The sequence below is a fragment of the Theropithecus gelada genome, chromosome 14 (genome assembly GCF_003255815.1).
Source record: "Theropithecus gelada isolate Dixy chromosome 14, Tgel_1.0, whole genome shotgun sequence".
Classification (NCBI taxonomy): Eukaryota; Metazoa; Chordata; class Mammalia; order Primates; family Cercopithecidae; genus Theropithecus; species Theropithecus gelada.
This window is the reverse complement of record NC_037682.1, coordinates 29,235,825-29,255,482: the sequence shown is the minus strand read 5'-3', so window position 1 is coordinate 29,255,482 and position 19,658 is coordinate 29,235,825. Positions and strand designations below refer to the sequence as shown.

The 19,658-nt window shown below is 44.2% G+C and overlaps 1 protein-coding gene across 2 annotated transcripts in view; it reads left to right on the top strand.

The window, feature by feature from the left end:
• Positions 1-19,658, top strand: part of LDLRAD3 (low density lipoprotein receptor class A domain containing 3) — a 287,633-nt gene that overhangs the window by 124,436 nt on the left and 143,539 nt on the right. For both annotated transcript variants that reach the window (XM_025355717.1, XM_025355716.1), the window contains one exon: positions 13,011-13,136. In XM_025355717.1, coding sequence (XP_025211502.1) covers positions 13,011-13,136 — 126 coding nt within the window. The remainder of the gene's footprint in view (positions 1-13,010; positions 13,137-19,658) is intronic.

Below are 19,658 nucleotides of genomic sequence, written 5' to 3'. Positions count from 1 at the left end.
TTTTCTTTAGCTAAGGGCCTCTTGCTAGCAGAAATTGTTTTATTCTCTTTGCAACCCCCACACTTGGTTCTGTGTGTGGCATAAAGCGAGTTGAGAATTACTGTTGGTGGAATGAATAACTGAAAGAGCAAAGCCTTAGACTGTCTAAACATTACATTGATTTCCACCTCATTTTTCTCAGGACTAGCCATCTATGTGAAAAGCAATTTGTAGAACCATGAACCATGTTAGGGAGGGGAAGGCATTACTGAATCTCTACCAGATAGCAAACGTTTTGCTGTATTCTCTACATGCAAAATCTCATTTTATTTTCACAACAGCTGGGGAGTTCTGTACCATCTTTATCTTTCTTTTACAGATGGGGACACTGAGGCTGAGGGAAGTTAAGTGATTCATCCAAGATCTCAGTGATTACATGGTGGAACTGAGGTGGATACCTGGATGCCTCTTTTCTTTTTCTTTTCTTTTCTTTTCTTTTTTTTTTTTTTTGACAGTCTCACTCTGTCGCCCAGGTTGGAGTGCAGTGGTGCAATCTCAGCTCACTGCAATCCCCGCCTCTTGGGTTCAAGCGATTCTCCTGCCTCAACCTCCTGAGTAGCTGGGACTACAGGCATGTGCCACCACAACCGGCTAATTTTTTGTACTTTTAGTAGAGATAGGGTTTCACTGTGTTAGTCGGGATGGTGTCGATCTCCTGACCTCGTGATCCACCCACCTCAGTGTCCCAAAGTGCTGGGATTACAGGAGTGAGCCACCGCGCCCGTCCCAGAAACCTGGATGCTTCTTAACCCTGAGTCCTTCTGACCTCTTAACCCCAGGCTGTAGACCTCCTCTTCTCAGCTTAAAGGAGAAGAGGTTTGGAAAGAATTTTCTACAAGAGAATCTTCTGGCAAAGCTGTTTCAACTGGATGCCGCCTTTCTGTATTTATATTCCAGTTAGCGTATGGTCTGTTGCTCTTTCACTCCCCAGTGTGTACGTCTGAAACAGCCAATATGTTATTTTAGGAAGAAATAATACATTGCAATATCTGATCGATAAAACTTGGAGTCTACTCCAGTAGTCATGTGGAGCTGAACTGTTGCAACAAGCAAAGGGCTTTTTGCCCAAGCCGTAATTTTTGCAAAGGCTAGAATTCCAGGAGTGAGTTTGTTTTCTGGGCTGTTTGTCATCTGCCTTGGGACCACAATAAAGGAGCTCCCTGCTTTGGCCCCCAGATTTCCTGGAGAATCCAGGCAGATTACTTTTTAAAAGTCAGTTATTTTTACAAGGCTTTCTTTGCTTTCTTGTCCCCAACCATGAAGTCATTTTAAAAGGAACCAGTTTGACCTTTCACCAAATGAGCTAGAGGACTGAATATATTAATAGTAGCAACATCAGATCGACTGCTTTTTGCAGTTTTTAGCTAGCAATGGCCACATGTGGGTATTCACTTTGGGGAGCTGTGCATGTTGATTCAAATTATGTGAATTTTACACTTTGATTCTTTTCTGACATATACTTTTGCTTAGCCCTTGTCATTCTCACATCTTTACAGTGAGCTGAATTGTAACTGGTTCATAGCACATTTTTTTAAATGAGAAATAGGGCTTTTGATTTTTTTGATTAATGAAAAGATACCAGGTACTTTTACGGATATGAGAAGCGTGTTCATACTGACCTCCTTTCAGTTCCTCCTTTATCACTTTGTTCTACCTCCAGGCTTTTACACAGGCGGCTTGGAACATTGTTGATTCCACAATTCCACAAACACCTCGGTGTCTTCTATGTATTCTCATTCTTTGCAGGTGTGACACAGAATTTGTGAATTAATATTAGTGGAATGAAAAACGGAATGAGTAAGGCCTCACGCTGTAAATATTACATTGCTTTTCCGCCTAGACCATGGCCCACCTCAGCTGAAACCGACCTTCCCCTGAGAAGCCTGTTCTGATGCCAGCCTCCTCCCTAGTTTGAGATTAAGCATCCTATAGCTCCCCCATCAGGGCACTATTTGCATTACATGCAGGGGCTCCTTTACCTGTCTCTGTCTTCCACTATCACAGAGAGAGCCTGTCGGCTTCGTGTTTGAATTCCCACACGACTGACTCAGCACCAGACAGGTTGAATTCCCACACGACTGACTCAGCACCAGACAGGTAATAGGATGCTTAGGAATATTTTGATATTGGCCAAACAGGAGCAGATTATTTATTGCCTCTTTAATTCTATTTTCTGTTGGGCACAGGTAAATGTAAATCCTTACGAAGTGGACAGAACTGAGTAAGTTTCAAAGCTTTAAAAAGGGCCTTTTTGCTTGAATAACAACCATTTGTATATGAGCCCACAGCTTTTGTGTGTGAAGCAGAATTTGTATCTTGCACACAAATGGGGAAGAAGAGAGCAGTGTTGAAATGCGGAACGATCATAAAGAGGCCAGTTGTTTCCTTGTGGATATTCATCTCATGGTAACTCCTCTATCTGGGATGTATTAGACTTGGCTTGAAGGAGTCATGGCCAGAGTAGGTCTCACATTGGCTGTGTAGCCGTGATTCTTGGAGCGGCAGTAACATCAGGAAGAAAAGAATGATGAGGTCATTTGCTCTGTGGTATAAGAAAGCAGTAGAATCGGTCAGAGTAGGATGTTCACATTTTAGTACCCATTGGGATCCTTAGTGTGCTTAGTAAAAATGCAGATTCCCCTAGGGGAGAGACTCAGGAATCTGCATGTTCACAAGCATCCTTGGGGATCCTGCTGCAGGTGGATCACTGACTTTTTCTCCACGACACTGCCCCAGAGAATGGGGAATTCTGGAAAAATACCGGCAAGTAGGACAGTCCTAAGAGTGAGAGTCAGCCCTTGCCCTTTGTCAGGGTCCTTAGTCGAAGGAGACCATGTAGCCCAGGAAAGTCAACTCAAGGAGCATCTCACAGAAGGAGGACGCTGCATTTTCCCATGATTCCTGCAACCCAGGGAAACCAATTCCAGCAAAGACTGATGCCCTGTACCCAGTGCAGATTTAGAAATGATAAAAAGAAGAGTCACGGTTTCCTTGACCAGACAGGAATGTCCCCTACTCTGCAGAATAATGAAATACACAGATGTTAAAATTAAGAGAAAGAGATGGATGGAGAATAATAGAGCGCAGCAGCAGTTAAGGAGCAACTTAACAAAAATGCAGAGGAACCATGGGATGCTCTCAGCCTTTGTGCTTCTAGGAGCGTCATTGCCAACATGGGAGAATCAGCCCATAGCAGACAATCCTGAACTGGAGGCTTTTCTCATAGCCATCTGTGGCCAGAAGACAATACCAGTTCCTCAGGGAGGAGGCAGTCAACAGTCAAAAGGATACCAAAATGTGAAACATGCATATCCGATTTTGACCTAGCAGTTGTACCTTCACGAGATAATATACAAGTGGGAAAAATATGCATCTGGCTGTGCATTGTTTATTGAAAACACCCCAAATGTCCATCAGTAATGGGATTTATGGATACACAGACAAAGTAAAGTTACCCTTAGCCATTAAAAATGATGATGTGTACCAGTAGTTATTGACATGAAAAGATGTCACAATATGTTATGTAGCAAAAACAGGTTTCAGAATAGCATATATTTTAAGGGTGCATTTAAGTAAAATTGCATGCTCGGATTTCTGCCTATGAATTCCGTCAGTAATTATTGAGTAGCCTGTGCGCCTGCCACTTCTCTGGGCATTGGAGATACGCAGTGAATAAGACAGTGGCCCTTTGCTCTTGGAAGCTGTGGCACCTGGAGCCAGCAGCATCGCCTGGGAACTTGTTAGGAATGCAGGATCCCAGGCTCCACCCCAGACCCACTGCATTTTAACAGGGTCCTGGGGCGATCCATTTGTACACACTAGTTTTTGAGACCGTGCTATAAGAGCATGTTTACCAAAATGTCTGCAGTGTACTTCCCCACATGGTGGCCATTTGTGATAAATTTTACATCTGTCTTTGTATGTTTCTCCATGGTTTGACTTTTTCACAGTGAGCTATGTCTTGTGTTTATAAAAGCAAGGGTGGCGATACTGTGAAACAGCTCCTCGTTCGTTGGGCTCTCTCAGCCACATACTGGCAGGATCCTGGGGCAGGAGTAGGAGATGAGCAGGGGTTGAAGGTGAGTAGCTGTTGCTCATTTGGCTAACCACAAAGGTCTGGAAGAGAGATCCTAGAGACCCACAGCTACAGCGGGAGCTATTGCCATAGCCTGAGAGAGGCAGCAGGTCTGATTAGCTGACTTCATGGCTGTTCTGGTGGAACAGAGATGCTTCCACATTGCAGCCTCTGTCCAGCTCTTTTGTGTGATTGCTGCCTGGGAAGCGTCTGGGGTGGTGGCCAGAGACAGCAAGCCCACGCTGGAGTTTCCATCACCCTCCAGACCTTGAGCAGCCCTGTGCCCTGGGCAGATTGGGAGCTACAGGCATGATGATGTCTGGGGAAGAGCCTTCTCTACAAGGCCTGGAAAGTTCTGCTCCTGTGGGAGAGTGGCTTTTTCTTGGGAGTTTCTCCTGTGCCTGTCCCAGAAGAGGGGTTTGATCAGGTGTGGCCCTAGGGTACCCTGCCTAAAGTGTAGTATAGTTAAAAGAAGCTGGACTCCAGCAGAAGAACTGCACTATAGACCAATCTGACCCTAAACAGCTATGTGACTTTGGGCAAGTACAGTTGCCTCTTTGGGCCTCAGTTTTCTCATCTGTGGAATGTGAGAATTAGTTACTGAGTGAACCTGGGTGGACTGCCTGTGTGCTCCAGTTGTTACGAGTCTTTGTCGTTAGGATATCGCAACCTGGAGACACTGGAATGCCTCCTGGCCCCCTCTAGTTCTGACGTGGACCCCGAATATTGGTCCCAGGACTGTCTCTGATTTATGACCTGGTTGTCACTGGCCCCTGGTGAAATGGGAAAAATAAAGACAGTCTAGTGAACATGTAGCTATAAAGTTTCTACCCTTTCAGGTTAGAGAGTTCCTTACTCTGAGACTTTGCCTTCCTGCATTTTGGGTGCTAAGGCAATATGTTATTTTAGGCAAATGTTTATTTAGGGCAATAGTAAGTAGAGGTCATTGCATGTATTCGTGTAAGTTTTTGCGTAAAATAAAAAGTTGGCAATTGTATTAGTCTTTCCTCCACTTTCATCTAGCTTTTTATTTTTTATCTTACTGGTCTGTGAATTCCAGGACTGTGGGAAGTCGGCTCTAAAAAGCTGGGGGAGGGCTTCGGTCAGGAAATAAACCCAACCCACAGGAGACCCTTGGTCCCCATCTTCCTGCTAATGAAAGCTGCCGCTTTGAAAAGTTTGTGGACTAAATCCTTGAAAAGTGGTGAATTCAAGTATTCAGCGGAACACAGTCACCCTGTCTGCCTTTGTCAGGGCTACTTTAAAGACAGGCAGGGTCAGTGTTTCGCCTTCTGCCAGACGCTGCTGAGTTCTATGAGGAAATCTCCCCTTTGTGGAAATGGGGGGTGAGAGAGGGACAGTCGGAGCCTTGCCCAGGACCCCCCTTCCCCACAGCCCTGTAGCAAGTCATGCAGGCAGGCAGCAGCTGACAGCTGTTGTCTGGGACAGGCTTTTCTCTGCCCCTGCCAGGCACTCAGCTGGTTGCCTGTGATCTGCTTTGTGGGCATGTGATGATGCAAATGTAAATCATAACAGGACAGGCTCCCCTGACATAAACCACGACTGAGCATGCTGACCAGGCAGGAAGTCTCATTAGTAATTCCTGAAAAGGGTGCAAGGGCAGGGCCAAAGAGCCAGTTAATTGAATGATGGCTAATTTGTTTATAATCATTCATATTTTCACTCTTTTCTCTTTCTCCCATAAAATCTAGTCCTCTGGAACTGGGCTGGTCCTTGGAGAAATCTAAGGAGGTGACAGAGCAGCTGTGCCAGGGGAAAGATTTGAGCCTTGACTCTGTTTATTAGCATTGTCAAGTTACTTCACTTCTGGACCTCAGTTTTCTTATCTGTAAAATGTTTTTGTGTGTGTGTGTGAGAACTTAAAAGATATCTGTGAGACAGAGTGTGATGCTTAGCTCATACTAAGCATTCAGGAAATACTAGCCATGTTGTCCAGCCTCACTCTTTCCTCTTATAGGTTCATTTGGACATTATGCAAATATTTATGAGGCACATGGTGTAGGCACTGTACGGTGCAGCTCCTTTAAAAATGGTACATGAAAGTATGCAAATGAGTGTACGTTCTTGGAGGCTGGAAGGCAGGGGCATTAGCCAAACAGCTTAGTACAAAACTGGTGAGATCAAGTAGTGATGTGTCCTGTGAAGGGAAAGAAAAGAAGGCTGAGGGTTAGAGCGACTAAGGGTGGGAGCATAGGTTCTACTGCAGATAGTGCAATGATTCAAGAGACTAAGATGGAGGAGTGAGCCTTGCTGAGCCCTGGGAGAAAGACATTCCAGGTAGTGGGAACAGAGAGTGCAAAGGCCCTGAGGTGGGAATATGCTGGCTGGACTTGAGAAGGAACAAGGAAGCCTGTGTAGTTAGATTTCCAAGTTGGGAAGATCTTCATGGCCTTGATGAGAAAGCCTGGAATTGGAGAGCAGCATGATGACTCCAGGTTTTATTCTAATGGGAAGGCAGTGATGTTCTTAGTAGAGGAGTGATGTGCTGAGGCTTATGAGGAAACACTCTCAGCCTAGATGGCAAAGCCTATAAGCGTTCTTCCCTGCTCCCTCAAAAGGTGCCCAGAACGAGACTGGCTGATCAAGGACCGTATGTCAGAAGCTTGAACCTGTCTGGAAGGACACGATGGCTGGAGAGCTGGCAGAGGGGCAAACTTGACCCTGGAAAATGGAACTCCTCTGCTTTTCTCTTACTGTAGCCTTTCCCAGCAGAAGCCAAAATGCCCATCTGTGCAGAAAAAGCATTAACACAGCAGGCCTGACTGCTGCCCTTTGAAAAGTGTGCTTGGAACATTGGCCCTTGGCTGGCATTTGGGAACCTAAATTTCAGTAGGTTTCCCATTACCCAACTGTTAATGGTGGCTCACCATGCCTAAACTGGCTGTGCAGACCGTGTAGTTGATGCTGTTTTTCTGCTGGAAGTCTGGAAATGTGGTGTACTGAGAATGCCTGCGTGACCAGCCCCTAATAAAAACCGTGAGCACTGAGCCTCTAATGAGCCGCCCTGGTGGGTGACATTTCACACATGTTGTCAACAACTTGTTGCTGGAGGAATTAAGCACATCCTGTGTGTCTGCCCTGGAAGAATACTTGTGAAAGCTTGAGCCTGGTTTCCTGTGACTTCATTTCATATACCTTTTTCCTTGGCCTTTTTATCCTTTCACTGTAAGAAATCTTAGCTTTGATTATATGCCGAGTCCTGGGAGTTACCCTAGTGAATCACTGAATCTGTGTGGGCTTGGGGACCCCTGACACAGCATCTTATATGAAGGGACTATAATGTTGATGTATCTCATTGCTGATGATGTTGACCATGGTCACTTGGTTGAGGTGGTATCTACTAAGTTTCTCCATTGTCAAGTTACTGTTTTTCTCTTTGTAATTAAATGACATATTGGGGCAGATACTTTGACACTGTGCATATCCTGTTTCTCCTCAAGTGTTTATTTTCTAATTTTAGCATCCATTGCCAGATCTTGCCTGTAACAGTTATTGCCATAGTGTTTGCTTCGTGGTGGCTTTCTGTTTCCCGCACCTCCTCTACATTTATTAATGAGAAGTCCTCAATAAAGAAGAACTTTGCTTTCTCCCTGTTTACTTACTTATTCAACAATTTTTGGTATCAGTCTCGGGTACTAGATCCTTATTTTGTTGGCCTCGGATATTTATTTTATGCTCTATGTCATAATCTGATACTGTTGTTGACTTTGTTGCTTGGATTGTTCTAGCTTTGGCTATTGGGAACTTCAGGGTAACTTCTGTGTCCTTTTGACATGCTCCCATGATATTTGGACACTTGTTTACTTTATTTTCACACTTCTGGCAACAGAAGATACTCCGGGTTCATCTTGTTTGTATATTCTTCCTGGAATCAACCACTTCTCCAAGGAGGTTGGTTTTCTTTGTTAGATAATGGTATTTAGAAACCAAGATCTGGCTGCTAGGTGTGCTTATTGCTGTTTAGGTGTACTGCTGCTAGTCTCTCTCAGCAGATGGAGCTAGGAAATGTATGTATATACACTATCCCATACACACACACAAATCAATATTTATTTTCGTCTGTCCATCTGTCCATCTGTCCATCCATCCATCCATCCATCCATACTGTCTAATTTTTGAAGACCTTGAGTTCATACTGGTGGCCTCCAATTCCTTCAAACTTCCATTAGAAATTTTGGTTCAATAACCAAAGCCTCAGGATTCACTTTAGCCTTCTCACTTTCTTTTCTTTTTTTTTTTTTCAGATGAGTCTCGCTCTGTCGCCCAGGCTGGAGTGCAGTGGCACAATCTCAGCTCACTGTAACCTCCACCTCCCGGGTTCAAGCAATTCTCTGCCTCAGCATCCTGAGTGGCTGGGATTACAGGTGCCCTCTACCACGCCTGGCTATTTTTTTTTTTTTGTATTTTTAGTAGAAATGGGTTTTCAGCATCTTGGCCAGGCTGGTCTTGAACACCTAACCTCGTGATCCACTCACCTCAGCCTCCCAAAGTGCTGGGATTACAGGCGTGAGCCACCGCACCTGTCCTAGCCTTCCAACTTTCTTTATTTGCAACTTCTCTCTCTGACAGAAATCTTACAGTATATTTACATAATTGTTCCACCCTAGTGCACCCAGAAGATAGTTTCAGAATTGATGACCCATACTCTTGGGAGAAACAAATATAACTAGTGTACAGTATTGTAGTTTTTTTTTTTTTTCTTTAGCTTTATGGAATCTAGTCAACATACTGTTTTCCTGAGTTACTTAGGCTGGTTGTTTTCTTCCCCATCCCCTTCAGTGTGGTGGTGTTATTTACTAGTAATACGGTTATGTTTACTTGTTATTGTTAATGTTTCATTTTGAGTTTTTCCCACATGTGATTGATTTTAAGTGTTTATTTTTGGGGTGTGTGAAATACTACCATGGTTCTAAGATATACAGTGCTCTGAGTATATTTACACAAGTATATGTTGAGTCAGATAGATATACTCGGAGAAATGTGCAACCTTCTTATCCTGTTATCTTGTCTGATATCAGTTCCCCGTGGTTTTTCACTCCTTTCCCACTCACCCCCTATAGATAACCAATCTCGTTAGTTTCTGGTTTCTCCTCCTGTATTTCTTTTGCATAGATAGGTCAGTACATGTATATTTTCTTATACCCCTTCTTTTCTCATATGGAGGGCAGTGAAGTACTGTTACGGGATCTCTGGGGTATCACTTTGCCAGCTGGAAATTTCTGTAGCCAGTGGCACCTTTGCCCAAGTTTTGCTCTGGCCTTCTGGGCTCCTCTTCCCACTTGACCTGGCAGGCTGTGCTTGGCTCCCACTACAGGCCTAGATCCCATACCTGACAAGGGCAAGCCAGTTGCACAGCAGTGAGGGTTGTGTGAGTGAGTGTGGAGTTCAGCCACTGCACAGCCAGGTATACCGGCTGTGGTAGGGCAGGCAGCTCCAGACACCGGCATGGGTGCTAGCTCCCCGCAAGGCTGTGGTTGGACCGGCATACCATAAGCATTTTCCATGGCTGACACTGGGGAATGCAGTGTGATGCCTGGAAGCTTGGAGACTCCAGGAACCACAGAGCCCTAAAAAGGGTATCACAACCCTGGCTTGGGGGTGCTCCTAGGTCTGGGGTCCCTGAAGGGCCACAACTCTTCTTTCTTCTCTTGTCTCCCACAACATAGTGGGCAAACAGCATGTTTCATCCCTGTTTGTGGTATTGCTCTTTTAGCCTTGCCATTCAGTGAGTCCCTAGTTCTTGTCATGCATCCAGGAAGAATGAGGTATGCAGACAAGTGGAGGGTGAGCAAGACAAAGAGGAACTTTATTGAGCAATAGAACAGCTCAGAGGAGACTCACAGTGGGCAGCTCCTCTCTGTAGCCAGGGTGTCTTGAGTGTTCAGCTCTCAGCAGAGAGGATAGCTCCTCTCTGCAGGTTGTCCCGTTGTCTCCTCAAGTCTGACTGAGTCCAGGGCTTTTATGGGCCTCAGAGGGGAGGAAGTGCATGCATGCTGACTAATCCATGGGTGGGCCTGGAAAAGTTCCCACTCCAGTCTGTGGGACCCACAGCCTGGCCCTCAGGCCTCAGGCCTTCCCTGGCTTGAAGATTGGGCTTCACCAGGGACCTGCCCTCTCTGCCTAGGAGCATGTCTGCCTCTTGCTATCTTTCATGGTGCCCAGGTTTGTGCCAAGGGGCACCTGCAGGGCAGTGCCAAGCTGTCTTCAGCACCGCCTTGGTCTCCCTCCCATGTTTGTCTTCACCCAAAGTCCAGAGGCAGCTGAGGTGGCAGGGCGCTGGTGTGTCAGCACTGCCCTGAGCGTGCACACATCCAGCTGGGTTGCAACAGTGCCCAGGCTCGGCCTCAACTTTGCTCCATGATCTCAGTGGGTGCTGACAGCAGGGAGAGGCCAGGGAGCTGGAGCAGACACCTCTGAGACTGTGGGAGTAAAGGGGGGCCCTTCCTGGGCCCCCAAGAATACAGAGATGTCTGCGTCTGCAGCTGCAGTTTGGATGACTGCAGCCATGCCCAGAAGGGTGGGACTCCTGCCTGCTCCATGCTCCTGCTGACACCATAGAGTGTGGTACTGCCCTGGGCCCAGCTCTGCCTCCGTGCCCCTCTCTGCCTGCCTCTCCATGATCAGTTTCTAAATTCTGTGAACATAGTGATGATGATGATGATGACGACGATGACAAATAGCATAAACATTACCATTAATTGAGCATCTACTGTATACCATGCTCTATAATGTCTTGTATAGATTATCTCAATCCTTACTAGAGCCCGAGGAAGTAGATGTTACCTCCAATTTACTAATAAATGTTGTGGATGCAACTGGTTGGGGCTGATGTTGTGGGTGGTAAAAGAATACCAAGACAGTCATAGGTAAAGAAGGGCAGATTTGTCAGCAAAAGTACAAAAATATGTTGCATGGGTGCAACAGGCAGCACGGCAGCGAATGGGCCGTCTGCAAAGCGGCAGGGGCTGGAGGAAAGTTTTATAGGGTCATGCTGGAGGGGCCTACTTATGGAATGAGGTATTTAATGAAAGGATGTTGGGCCAGTGGGTTTGTGATTAGCCATTTCTTGGAACAATTGTTCTTCCCAACTTGGGCCTGCTTACTTGTTGCTTACTTATCAGGATGCCACAGTAAGGAAACTGAAGTCCAGCAAAATTTAGAAACTTGCCCATCATAAAAAATAGAGTTGGAACTTGAACCCAGGACTGTCCTGAGTTTATGCTTTGAGAAGAGTACACCAGTACCATAACAGAAGTTCCAAGGTGAAACAAAGCCACTTGGGTTTTTAAAACCCGGAACATTTCAGGCCTTAAAACCCTGATGGTTGTGAGTTGACTTTTGCCAAAGTCAGCATGTTACAGACAGCAAGAACGTGGAGGTAATTTATTGCTTGTTTGTTTCAAAGAAATGGCCCGCCCTTCTTGGAGGACCATGGGTCCTGCCTCTAAGACAGGAGACAAGAGGGATGCTACATAGGGCCTGCTACCTGGTATGTAGCAATAGATCTCATCTCACATCCCCTAATCGCAAGCCAGAGCACCAGAACCATTAATGGGAGAGTACATTACCCCACAGGGCTGTTTGGTTTAGCAGGACACTCAATCAAGCCCAAGTTACAGCAGTTTCTGCTAAAACTGTTTGTACAGCATGAGTGGAAGAAGAATTTATTTGGAGCAGGAGTCTGGCTTCTGTTGTGAAAAGTGACAGCCTCTGGCAGAGAGAGAGGCAATGCTGTCGAGTTGGTTGAGGTCAGGGCTTCTGGCATCTGTGTGCCGGCCCTCACCCGGTGCTTGATTTTCCAACTGTGTGACCTTGGGCAAGTCACTTGATTTCTCAAAGCGCATTTATGAAGTGGTGATAAGAACCATACTCATTTGTTTGGGGCTCCCAAGACCACCCCAGGTTCAGTGATTTGCCAGGAGAATTCACAGAACTCAGTATATGATCATACTCATGGCTATGATTAATTACAGCAAAGGAATACAAAGCAAAATCAACACAGGTAAAAGACGAATGGAATAAAGTCCAGAGGAAATCAGGTTCAGGCTTCCAAGAGTCCTCTCCCAGTTGAGTCTAAAGGATGCGCTAATTCCCCTAGCAATGAGTTGTAATGTAACAACACATGTGGAATGTTATCGACCAGGGACACTCACTAGAGACTCAGTATCCAGAATTTTTATTAGGGACTGATCACATAGGCACCCTTTGCTCAGCACGTACCAAAATTATAGCCTCCCAGAAGGAAGGAAAGCAGGGGTGTTCAGTGTAAGTTGTACTGTTTACATAAACAGTTTAGGCACAGTGAGCCACTCTTGTTAGTTAGGATGGTGCAAAGTCTCTCAAAATCCAAGTTCCCAGACTCCAGCCAAGGAAGAGCCAACCTTGCAAGGAGGTCTTGGTAAGCATAGCAGTTTCAGTTCTGTTTTGTTACCTCTTTTCTGCCCATCATCCCGTTGGGTGGTTGCTGGGTGAATTAAATGAGATGATCCATACAGAGCTCTGAGCACACTGCCTAGCACGGTGAACACTTACTAAATGTTGATGCTGTTCAGCACCTTCATCTACTCATCATCCATTTACTTACCTGTTCTTCGTTCGTGGCTTCGTTCAGTACATTTTGATTGGCACCTGCTGTGGTGCAGGGGCTATGTTAGCCTCTTGGGTACTTTTGAAGCATTCCTCTCTAGATGATGCTGCATGTGGGTGTTCAATCTGGCTGGGTGTTTGAGGTGGGTGGTGGTAATGAGAAGAAAGCTTCAGGGACTTTAAGATAAATCTTAAGTGGACTCATTTTCACATTCAGTGTTAGTAGGATGAGTATGCAGTCATCTGAGAACATCTCCTGATGTCTTGCTGTTTCTTTTTCTTCCTGCAGCCAAGGCTAAGTCGAAATGCGGCCCGACCTTCTTCCCCTGCGCCAGCGGCATCCACTGCATCATTGGTCGCTTCCGGTGCAATGGGTTTGAGGACTGTCCCGATGGCAGCGATGAAGAGAACTGCAGTAAGTGCTGTGCACTTGGACGCTGTGATCCCTTGTTCTTTCCCGCCAGCCAAACTTGTCCACGTTGGTCCCCCTCATCATGTGCTTCTTATACCTAGAGGCTCAGGCATTCTCTTCTGTTACCCAGATTCTGTTCTTTCCCACTTCTTGTGTAAATCTGTAAATGTTCAGCCACCATTTATCAGGGGCTCTCCCAAGTGCACTAAGCCTGAGACTGGCTATATTTTCAGTTCTGACAATAGCTCTGCAAATGCAGATGTATTATCCTTAGTTAACAGATAAGAAATTTCAAGTTAGAGAAGTGCATTAGCTCATCCAGGGTCACATAGCTCATAAGAAGCAGAGCCATTTCTAGGTTCATTCAAACCCTCATCTGACTGATACAACACTTCATGTTTGTGTGCTTGCTTACTTTTTTTCTTACTTTGAATTCTTTTCTTAAAAAAGTTGGCTGGGGCCAGGCACGGTGACTCACGCCTGTAATCCCAGCACTTTGGGAGGCCGAGGCAGGTGGATCACGAGGTCAAGAGATCAAGACCATCCTGGGCAACATGGTGAAACCCCATCTCTACTAAAAATACAAAAAATTAGCCAGGCGTGGTGGCGCCTGTAGTCCCAGCTACTCGAGAGCCTGAGGCAGGAGAATCACTTGAACCCGGGAGGCAGAGGTTGCAGTGAGCCGAGACTGTGCCACTGCACTCCAGCCTGGCGACAGAGCGAGACTCCGTCTCAAAAAAAAAAAAAAAAAAAAAAGTTGGCCGGGTGTGGTGGCTTGCACCTGTAATCCCAGCACTTTGGGAGGCTGAGGTGGAGGATTGCTTGAGTCCAGGAGTTCAAGACCAGCCTAGGAGATAAGGTAAAACCCCATCTCTACGAAAAATACAAAAGTTAGGTGGGCCTGGTGGCACATGCCTCAGCTACTCAGGAGGATGAGGTGGGATGATGCTTGAGCCTAGGAGGTCAGGGCTGCAGTGAACTGAGATGGCACCACTGTACTCCAGCCCGGGCAACAGAGTGAGACCCTGTCTTAAAAAAAAAAAGTGTTTATATGTTAGTTGTATGCATACTATAAAAATTTATTCTTGAGAAAACAGTTCAAGTATCATAGATGAAATTAATGTCCTCCTTGACTGTGACCACCCTGATTTGTTTTACCTGCTGTATAATATTCCCCTGGTGTCAGTGTGCACACACACATATTCACTCCCTCTCACCTTGCAGCCGGCAGTCTTGCTGTTGGGTTTAACTACTCCTTGCCTTGGATACATGCAGATCCTTCCTTTTAGCATCCTGCTGTCCACAATGACTTTGCATACAGCAGCCTCAGTGACCTTCAAGCCTCTCTTCTTCACCTTTAATACTGGCCCAGCTCTCCCATCAAGTTGCTTCATACCTGCCACTGGTCACTCTGGTCACTGTTTCTTCTTCTTTCCCCATTCCTCAAAATGTTTAGACTACTTGAGCCTTCATAATTATCATTGACTCTGAACAAACTTACATGTTTATTTTCTGTGCGTATATATATATGTGTGTGTGTGTATATATATATATATATATATATATATATATGTAAAAAAGACTTTATGTTTTAGAGCGGTTTGAGGTTCACAGCAAAACTGAGAGGAAGGTACAGAGATTTTCCAAATCCTCTGCCCCAACACATGCACAGCTTCTCCCATTGTCAACATCCCTGACCAGGGTGATACAGTCATTACAATCAAACCTGTGTTAACACATCAAGTCCATAATTTACATTAGGGTTCGCTCTGGTGTTGACCACTCTATGGATCTTGATAAATATATCATGACATGTAGCCATCATATAGTATCATACAGAATAGTTTCACTGCCCTGAACATTTTCTGTGCTCATCCTACTCATCCCTTTTTGTATCCCCACCACATATTTTAATAAATAATTTTCTTCTGATTATTGTAAAGAACTTGCAAAATATAAACAAGTATACAGAAGAAAGCAAAACTGCCCATATCCCATAAGTTAGAATGAGACACTATTAATATTTATGCCATTGTGTGCCAGTTCTTCCCTCCCCTCTGCTCCTTCTTCCCTCCCCTCTCTCTTTCTCTCTCTCCCACTCTTTGTCTTCTCTCTCCCTTTCTCTCCCCCTCCTTCTCTTCCCATCTGTCCCACTTTCCTCCCCACCTTTCTCTCACTCCTTCTCCCCTTCTCTACACACACACACAGCCCCCTGCTCTAAGCACATTGTATTTGCTTGTACTGTCCTGTATATTGTGACCATTTTCACATTATCAATTTTTTCCAAACATAAGTTTTAACGACTTCAGTAATTCTTTTGATAGATTATATTCTTCCTCCTACCCCATTGGCTCGATTTTAAGTCTCTGATGAGGAGGATGACTGTCTCCTATGTCATATATGCCTTTCTAGGGAGCAATCATGGCTGTCCCTTCCCAGTAGGGGCACAGGAAGTTTCTAACTCTCCCCTGCATTTTGTCCTGTTGCCTTATTTCATCTTCTGGGCTCCAAGTGTCAAGAATCTGGCACAGCCAGCAGATGATTGTGTGGTTAGTAGAGTGATGGACATGCACCCCAGCAGGGAGGGTACATATCACTAAGAGGAGAGGCGCAACTGGGAGAAATGACTCGACCCAGACTCTGGGCTTGGATTTGTGCTATACCCTAATGAAGCATGAGTCAGATATGCCACATCATCTCTTGCATAGCGGTTTACTGGTCTGCACACTGAGGGTGCTGAGAGCCTGCTTCCCAGGATTGCTGGAGAATTAGATGAAATAACTGAAAAGACTCAGTATAGTGGCTGGCACAGAGTAATTGATTTTTTAAAATAGTGGTTTAAAACAGAACTGTGAGAAAAGACCATAGTTACTAGGATTTTGCCTTTGATTTCGGACTTACAAAAATATACTTCTTTTGTATTTTACTTAATCCTTTAGTAAGTATCACCTTGATCTCTGCTTCCTGTTGTCCATGGGGATCTTATAATCTAGGGGAGAAATGACACACACAGACACACACCCCCCCCAGAATAATCCAATGGCAATAAAATGCAAGTATGACACATTATAGTATAAGCAATCTAAATGATTATGTCATCCTATATATTCCCTGCCATAATTAAAGACCTTATATGATTTAAATGTTTGGACAATGGTCTTTAATTTTCTTTTTTTAATTAATTTTTTATTGTACTTCTAGGGTACATGTGCACAATGTGCAGGTTTGTTACATATGTATGCATGTGCCATGTTGGTGTGCTGCACCCATTGACTCGTCATTTACATTAGGTATATCTCCTAATGCGATCCCTCCCCCCTCCCCCCTCCCTACAGTAGGCCCCAGTGTGTGATGTTCTCCTTCCTGTGTCCAAGTGATCTCATTGTTCAGTTCTCACCTATCAGTGACAACATGCGGTGTTTGGTTTTCTGTTCTTGTGATAGTTTGCTGAGAATGATGGTTTCCAGCTGCATCCATGTCCCTACAAAGGACACAAACTCATCCTTTTTTATGGCTGCATAGAATTCCATGGTGTATATGTGCCACATTTTCTTAATCCATTCTGTCGCTGATGGACATTTGGGTTGGTTCCAAGTCTTTGCTATTGTGAATAGTGCTGCAATAAACTTATGTGTACGTGTGTCTTTATAGCAGCATGATTTATAATCCTTTGGGTATATACCCAGTAATGGGATGGCTGGGTCATATGGTATTTCTAGTTCTAGATCCTTGAGGAATTGCCACACTGTCTTCTACAGTGGTTAAACTAGTTTACAGTCCCACCAACAGTGTAAAAGTGTTCCTGTTTCTCCACATCCTCTCCAGCACCTGTTGTTTCCTGACTTTTTAATGATCACCATTCTAACTGGTGTGAGATGGTATCTCACTGTGGTTTTGAGTTGCATTTCTCTGATGGCTAGTGATGGTGAGCATTTTTTCATGTGTCTGTTGGCTGCATAAATGTCTTTTGAGAATTGTCTGTTCATATCCTTTGTCCACTTTTTGATAGGGTTGTTTTTTTCTTGTAAATTTGTTTGAGTTATTTGTAGGTTCTGGATATTAGCCCTTTGTCAGATGAGTAGACTGCAAAAATTTTCTCCCATTCTGTAGGTTGCCTGTTCACTCTGATGGTAGTTTCTTTTGCTGTGCAGAAGCTCTTTAGTTTAATTAGATCCTGTTTGTCAATTTTGGCTTTTGCTGCCATTGCTTTTGGTGTTTTAGACATGAAGTCCTTGCCCATGCCTGTGTCCTGAATGGTATTGCCTAGGTTTTCTTCTAGGGTTTGCTGAAGTTGCTTATCAGCTTAAGGAGATTTTGGGCTGAGACAATGGGATTTTCTAAATATACAATCATGTCATCTGCAAACAGGGACAATTTGACTTCCTCTTTTCTTAATTGAATACCCTTTATTTCTTTATCCTGCCTGATTGCCCTGGCCAGTCTTGTGCCAGTTTTCAAAGGGAATGCTTCCAGTTTTTGCCCAGTCAGTATGATACTGGCTGTGAGTTTGTCATAAATAGCTTTTATTATTTTGAGATACGTTCCATCAATACCGAATTTATTGAGAGTTTTAAGCATGAAGGACTGTTGAATTTTGTCAAAGGCCTTTTCTGCATGCACTGAGATAATCATGTGGTTTTTGTCTTTGATTCTTTTTATATTCTGGATTACATTTATTGATTTGTGTATGTTGAACCAGCCTTGCATCCCAGGGATGAAGCCCACTTAATCATGGTGGATGAGCTTTTTGATGTGCTGCTGGATTCAGTTTGCCAGTGTTTTATTGAAGATTTTTCATCGATGTTCATCAGGGATACTGGTCTAAAATTCTCTTTTTTTGTTGTGTGTCTCCCAGGCTTTGGTATCAGGATGATGTTGGCCTCATAAAATGAGTTAGGGAGGATTCCCTCTTTTTCTATCGATTGGAATAATTTCAGACGGAATGGTACCAGCTCCTCCTTGTTCCTCTGGTAGAATTTGGCTGTGAATCCGTCTGGTCCTGGACTTTTTTTGGTTGGTAGGCTATTAATTATTGCCTCAATTTCAGAGCCTGTTATTGGTCTATTCAGGGATTCCACTTCTTCCTGGTTTAGTCTTGGGAGGGTGTATGTGTCCAGGAACTTAACCATTTCTTCTCGGTTTTCTAGTTTATTTGTGTAGAGGTGTTTATAGTATTCTCTGATGGTAGTTTGTATTTCTGTGGGATCGGTGGTGATATCCCCTTTATCATTTTTTATTGCATCTATTTGATTCTTCTTCTTTATTAGTCTTGCTAGCGGTCTATCAATTTTGTTGATCTTTTCAAAAGACCAGCTCCTGGATTCATTGATTTTTTGAAGGGTTTTTTGTGTCTCTATTTTCTTCAGTTCTGCTCTGATCTTAGTTATTTCTTTCCTTCTGATAGCTTTTGAATGTGTTTGCTCTTGCTTCTCTAGTTCTTTTACTTGTGATATTAGGGTATCCATTTTAGATCTTTCCTGCTTTCTCTTGTGGGCATTTAGTGCTATAAATTTCCTTCTACACACTGCTTTAAATGTGTCCCAGAGATTCTTGTATGTTGTATCTTTGTTCTCATTGGTTTCATAAAACATCTTTTATGTACTCAGTAGTCATTCAGGAGCAGGTTGTTCAGTTTCCATGTAGTTGAGTGGTTTTGATTGAGTTTCTTAATCCTGAGTTCTAGTTTGATTGCACTGTCTCGGAGACAGTTTGTTGTAGTTTCTGTTCTTTTACATGTGCTGAGGAGTGCTTTACTTCCAACTATGTGGTCAATTTTGGAATAAGTGCGATGTGGTGCTGAGAAGAATGTATATTCTGTTGATTCGGGGTGGAGTTCTGTAGATGTCTATTACGTCCGCTTGGTGCAGAGCTGACTTCAATTCCTGGATATCCTTTTTAACTTTCTGTCTCGTTGATATGTCTAATGTTGACAGTGGGGTGTTAAAGTCTCCCATTATTATTGTGTGGGAGTCTAAGTCTCTTTGTAAGTCTCTAAGGACTTGCTTTATGAATCTGGGTGCTCCTGTATTGGGTGCATATATATTTAGGATAGTTAGCTCTTCTTGTTGAATTGATCCCTTTACCATTATGTAATGTCTCTTTGTCTTTTTTGATGTTTGTTGGTTTAAAGTCTGTTTTATCAGAGACTAAGATTGCAACACCTGCCTTTTTTTGTTTTCTGTTTGTTGGTAGATCTTACTTCATTCCTTTACTTTGAGCCTATATGTGTCTCTGCACGTGAGATGGGTCTCCTGAATACAGCACATTCTCTCTTTTTTTTTTTTTTTTTGAGACAAGGTCTTACTCTGTCACCCAGGCTGGAGTGCAGTGGTGTCATCACAGCTCACTCCAGCCTCAATCTCCTGGGCTCAAGTAATCCTCCTACCTCAGCCTCGTGAGTAGCTGGCATCACAGGTGCATGCCACCATGCCCACCTAATTAAAAAAAAATTTTTTTTGTAGAGATGGCATTTCACCCTGTTGCCCAGGCTGGTCTTGAACTCCTGGGCTCAAACAATCCTCTTAC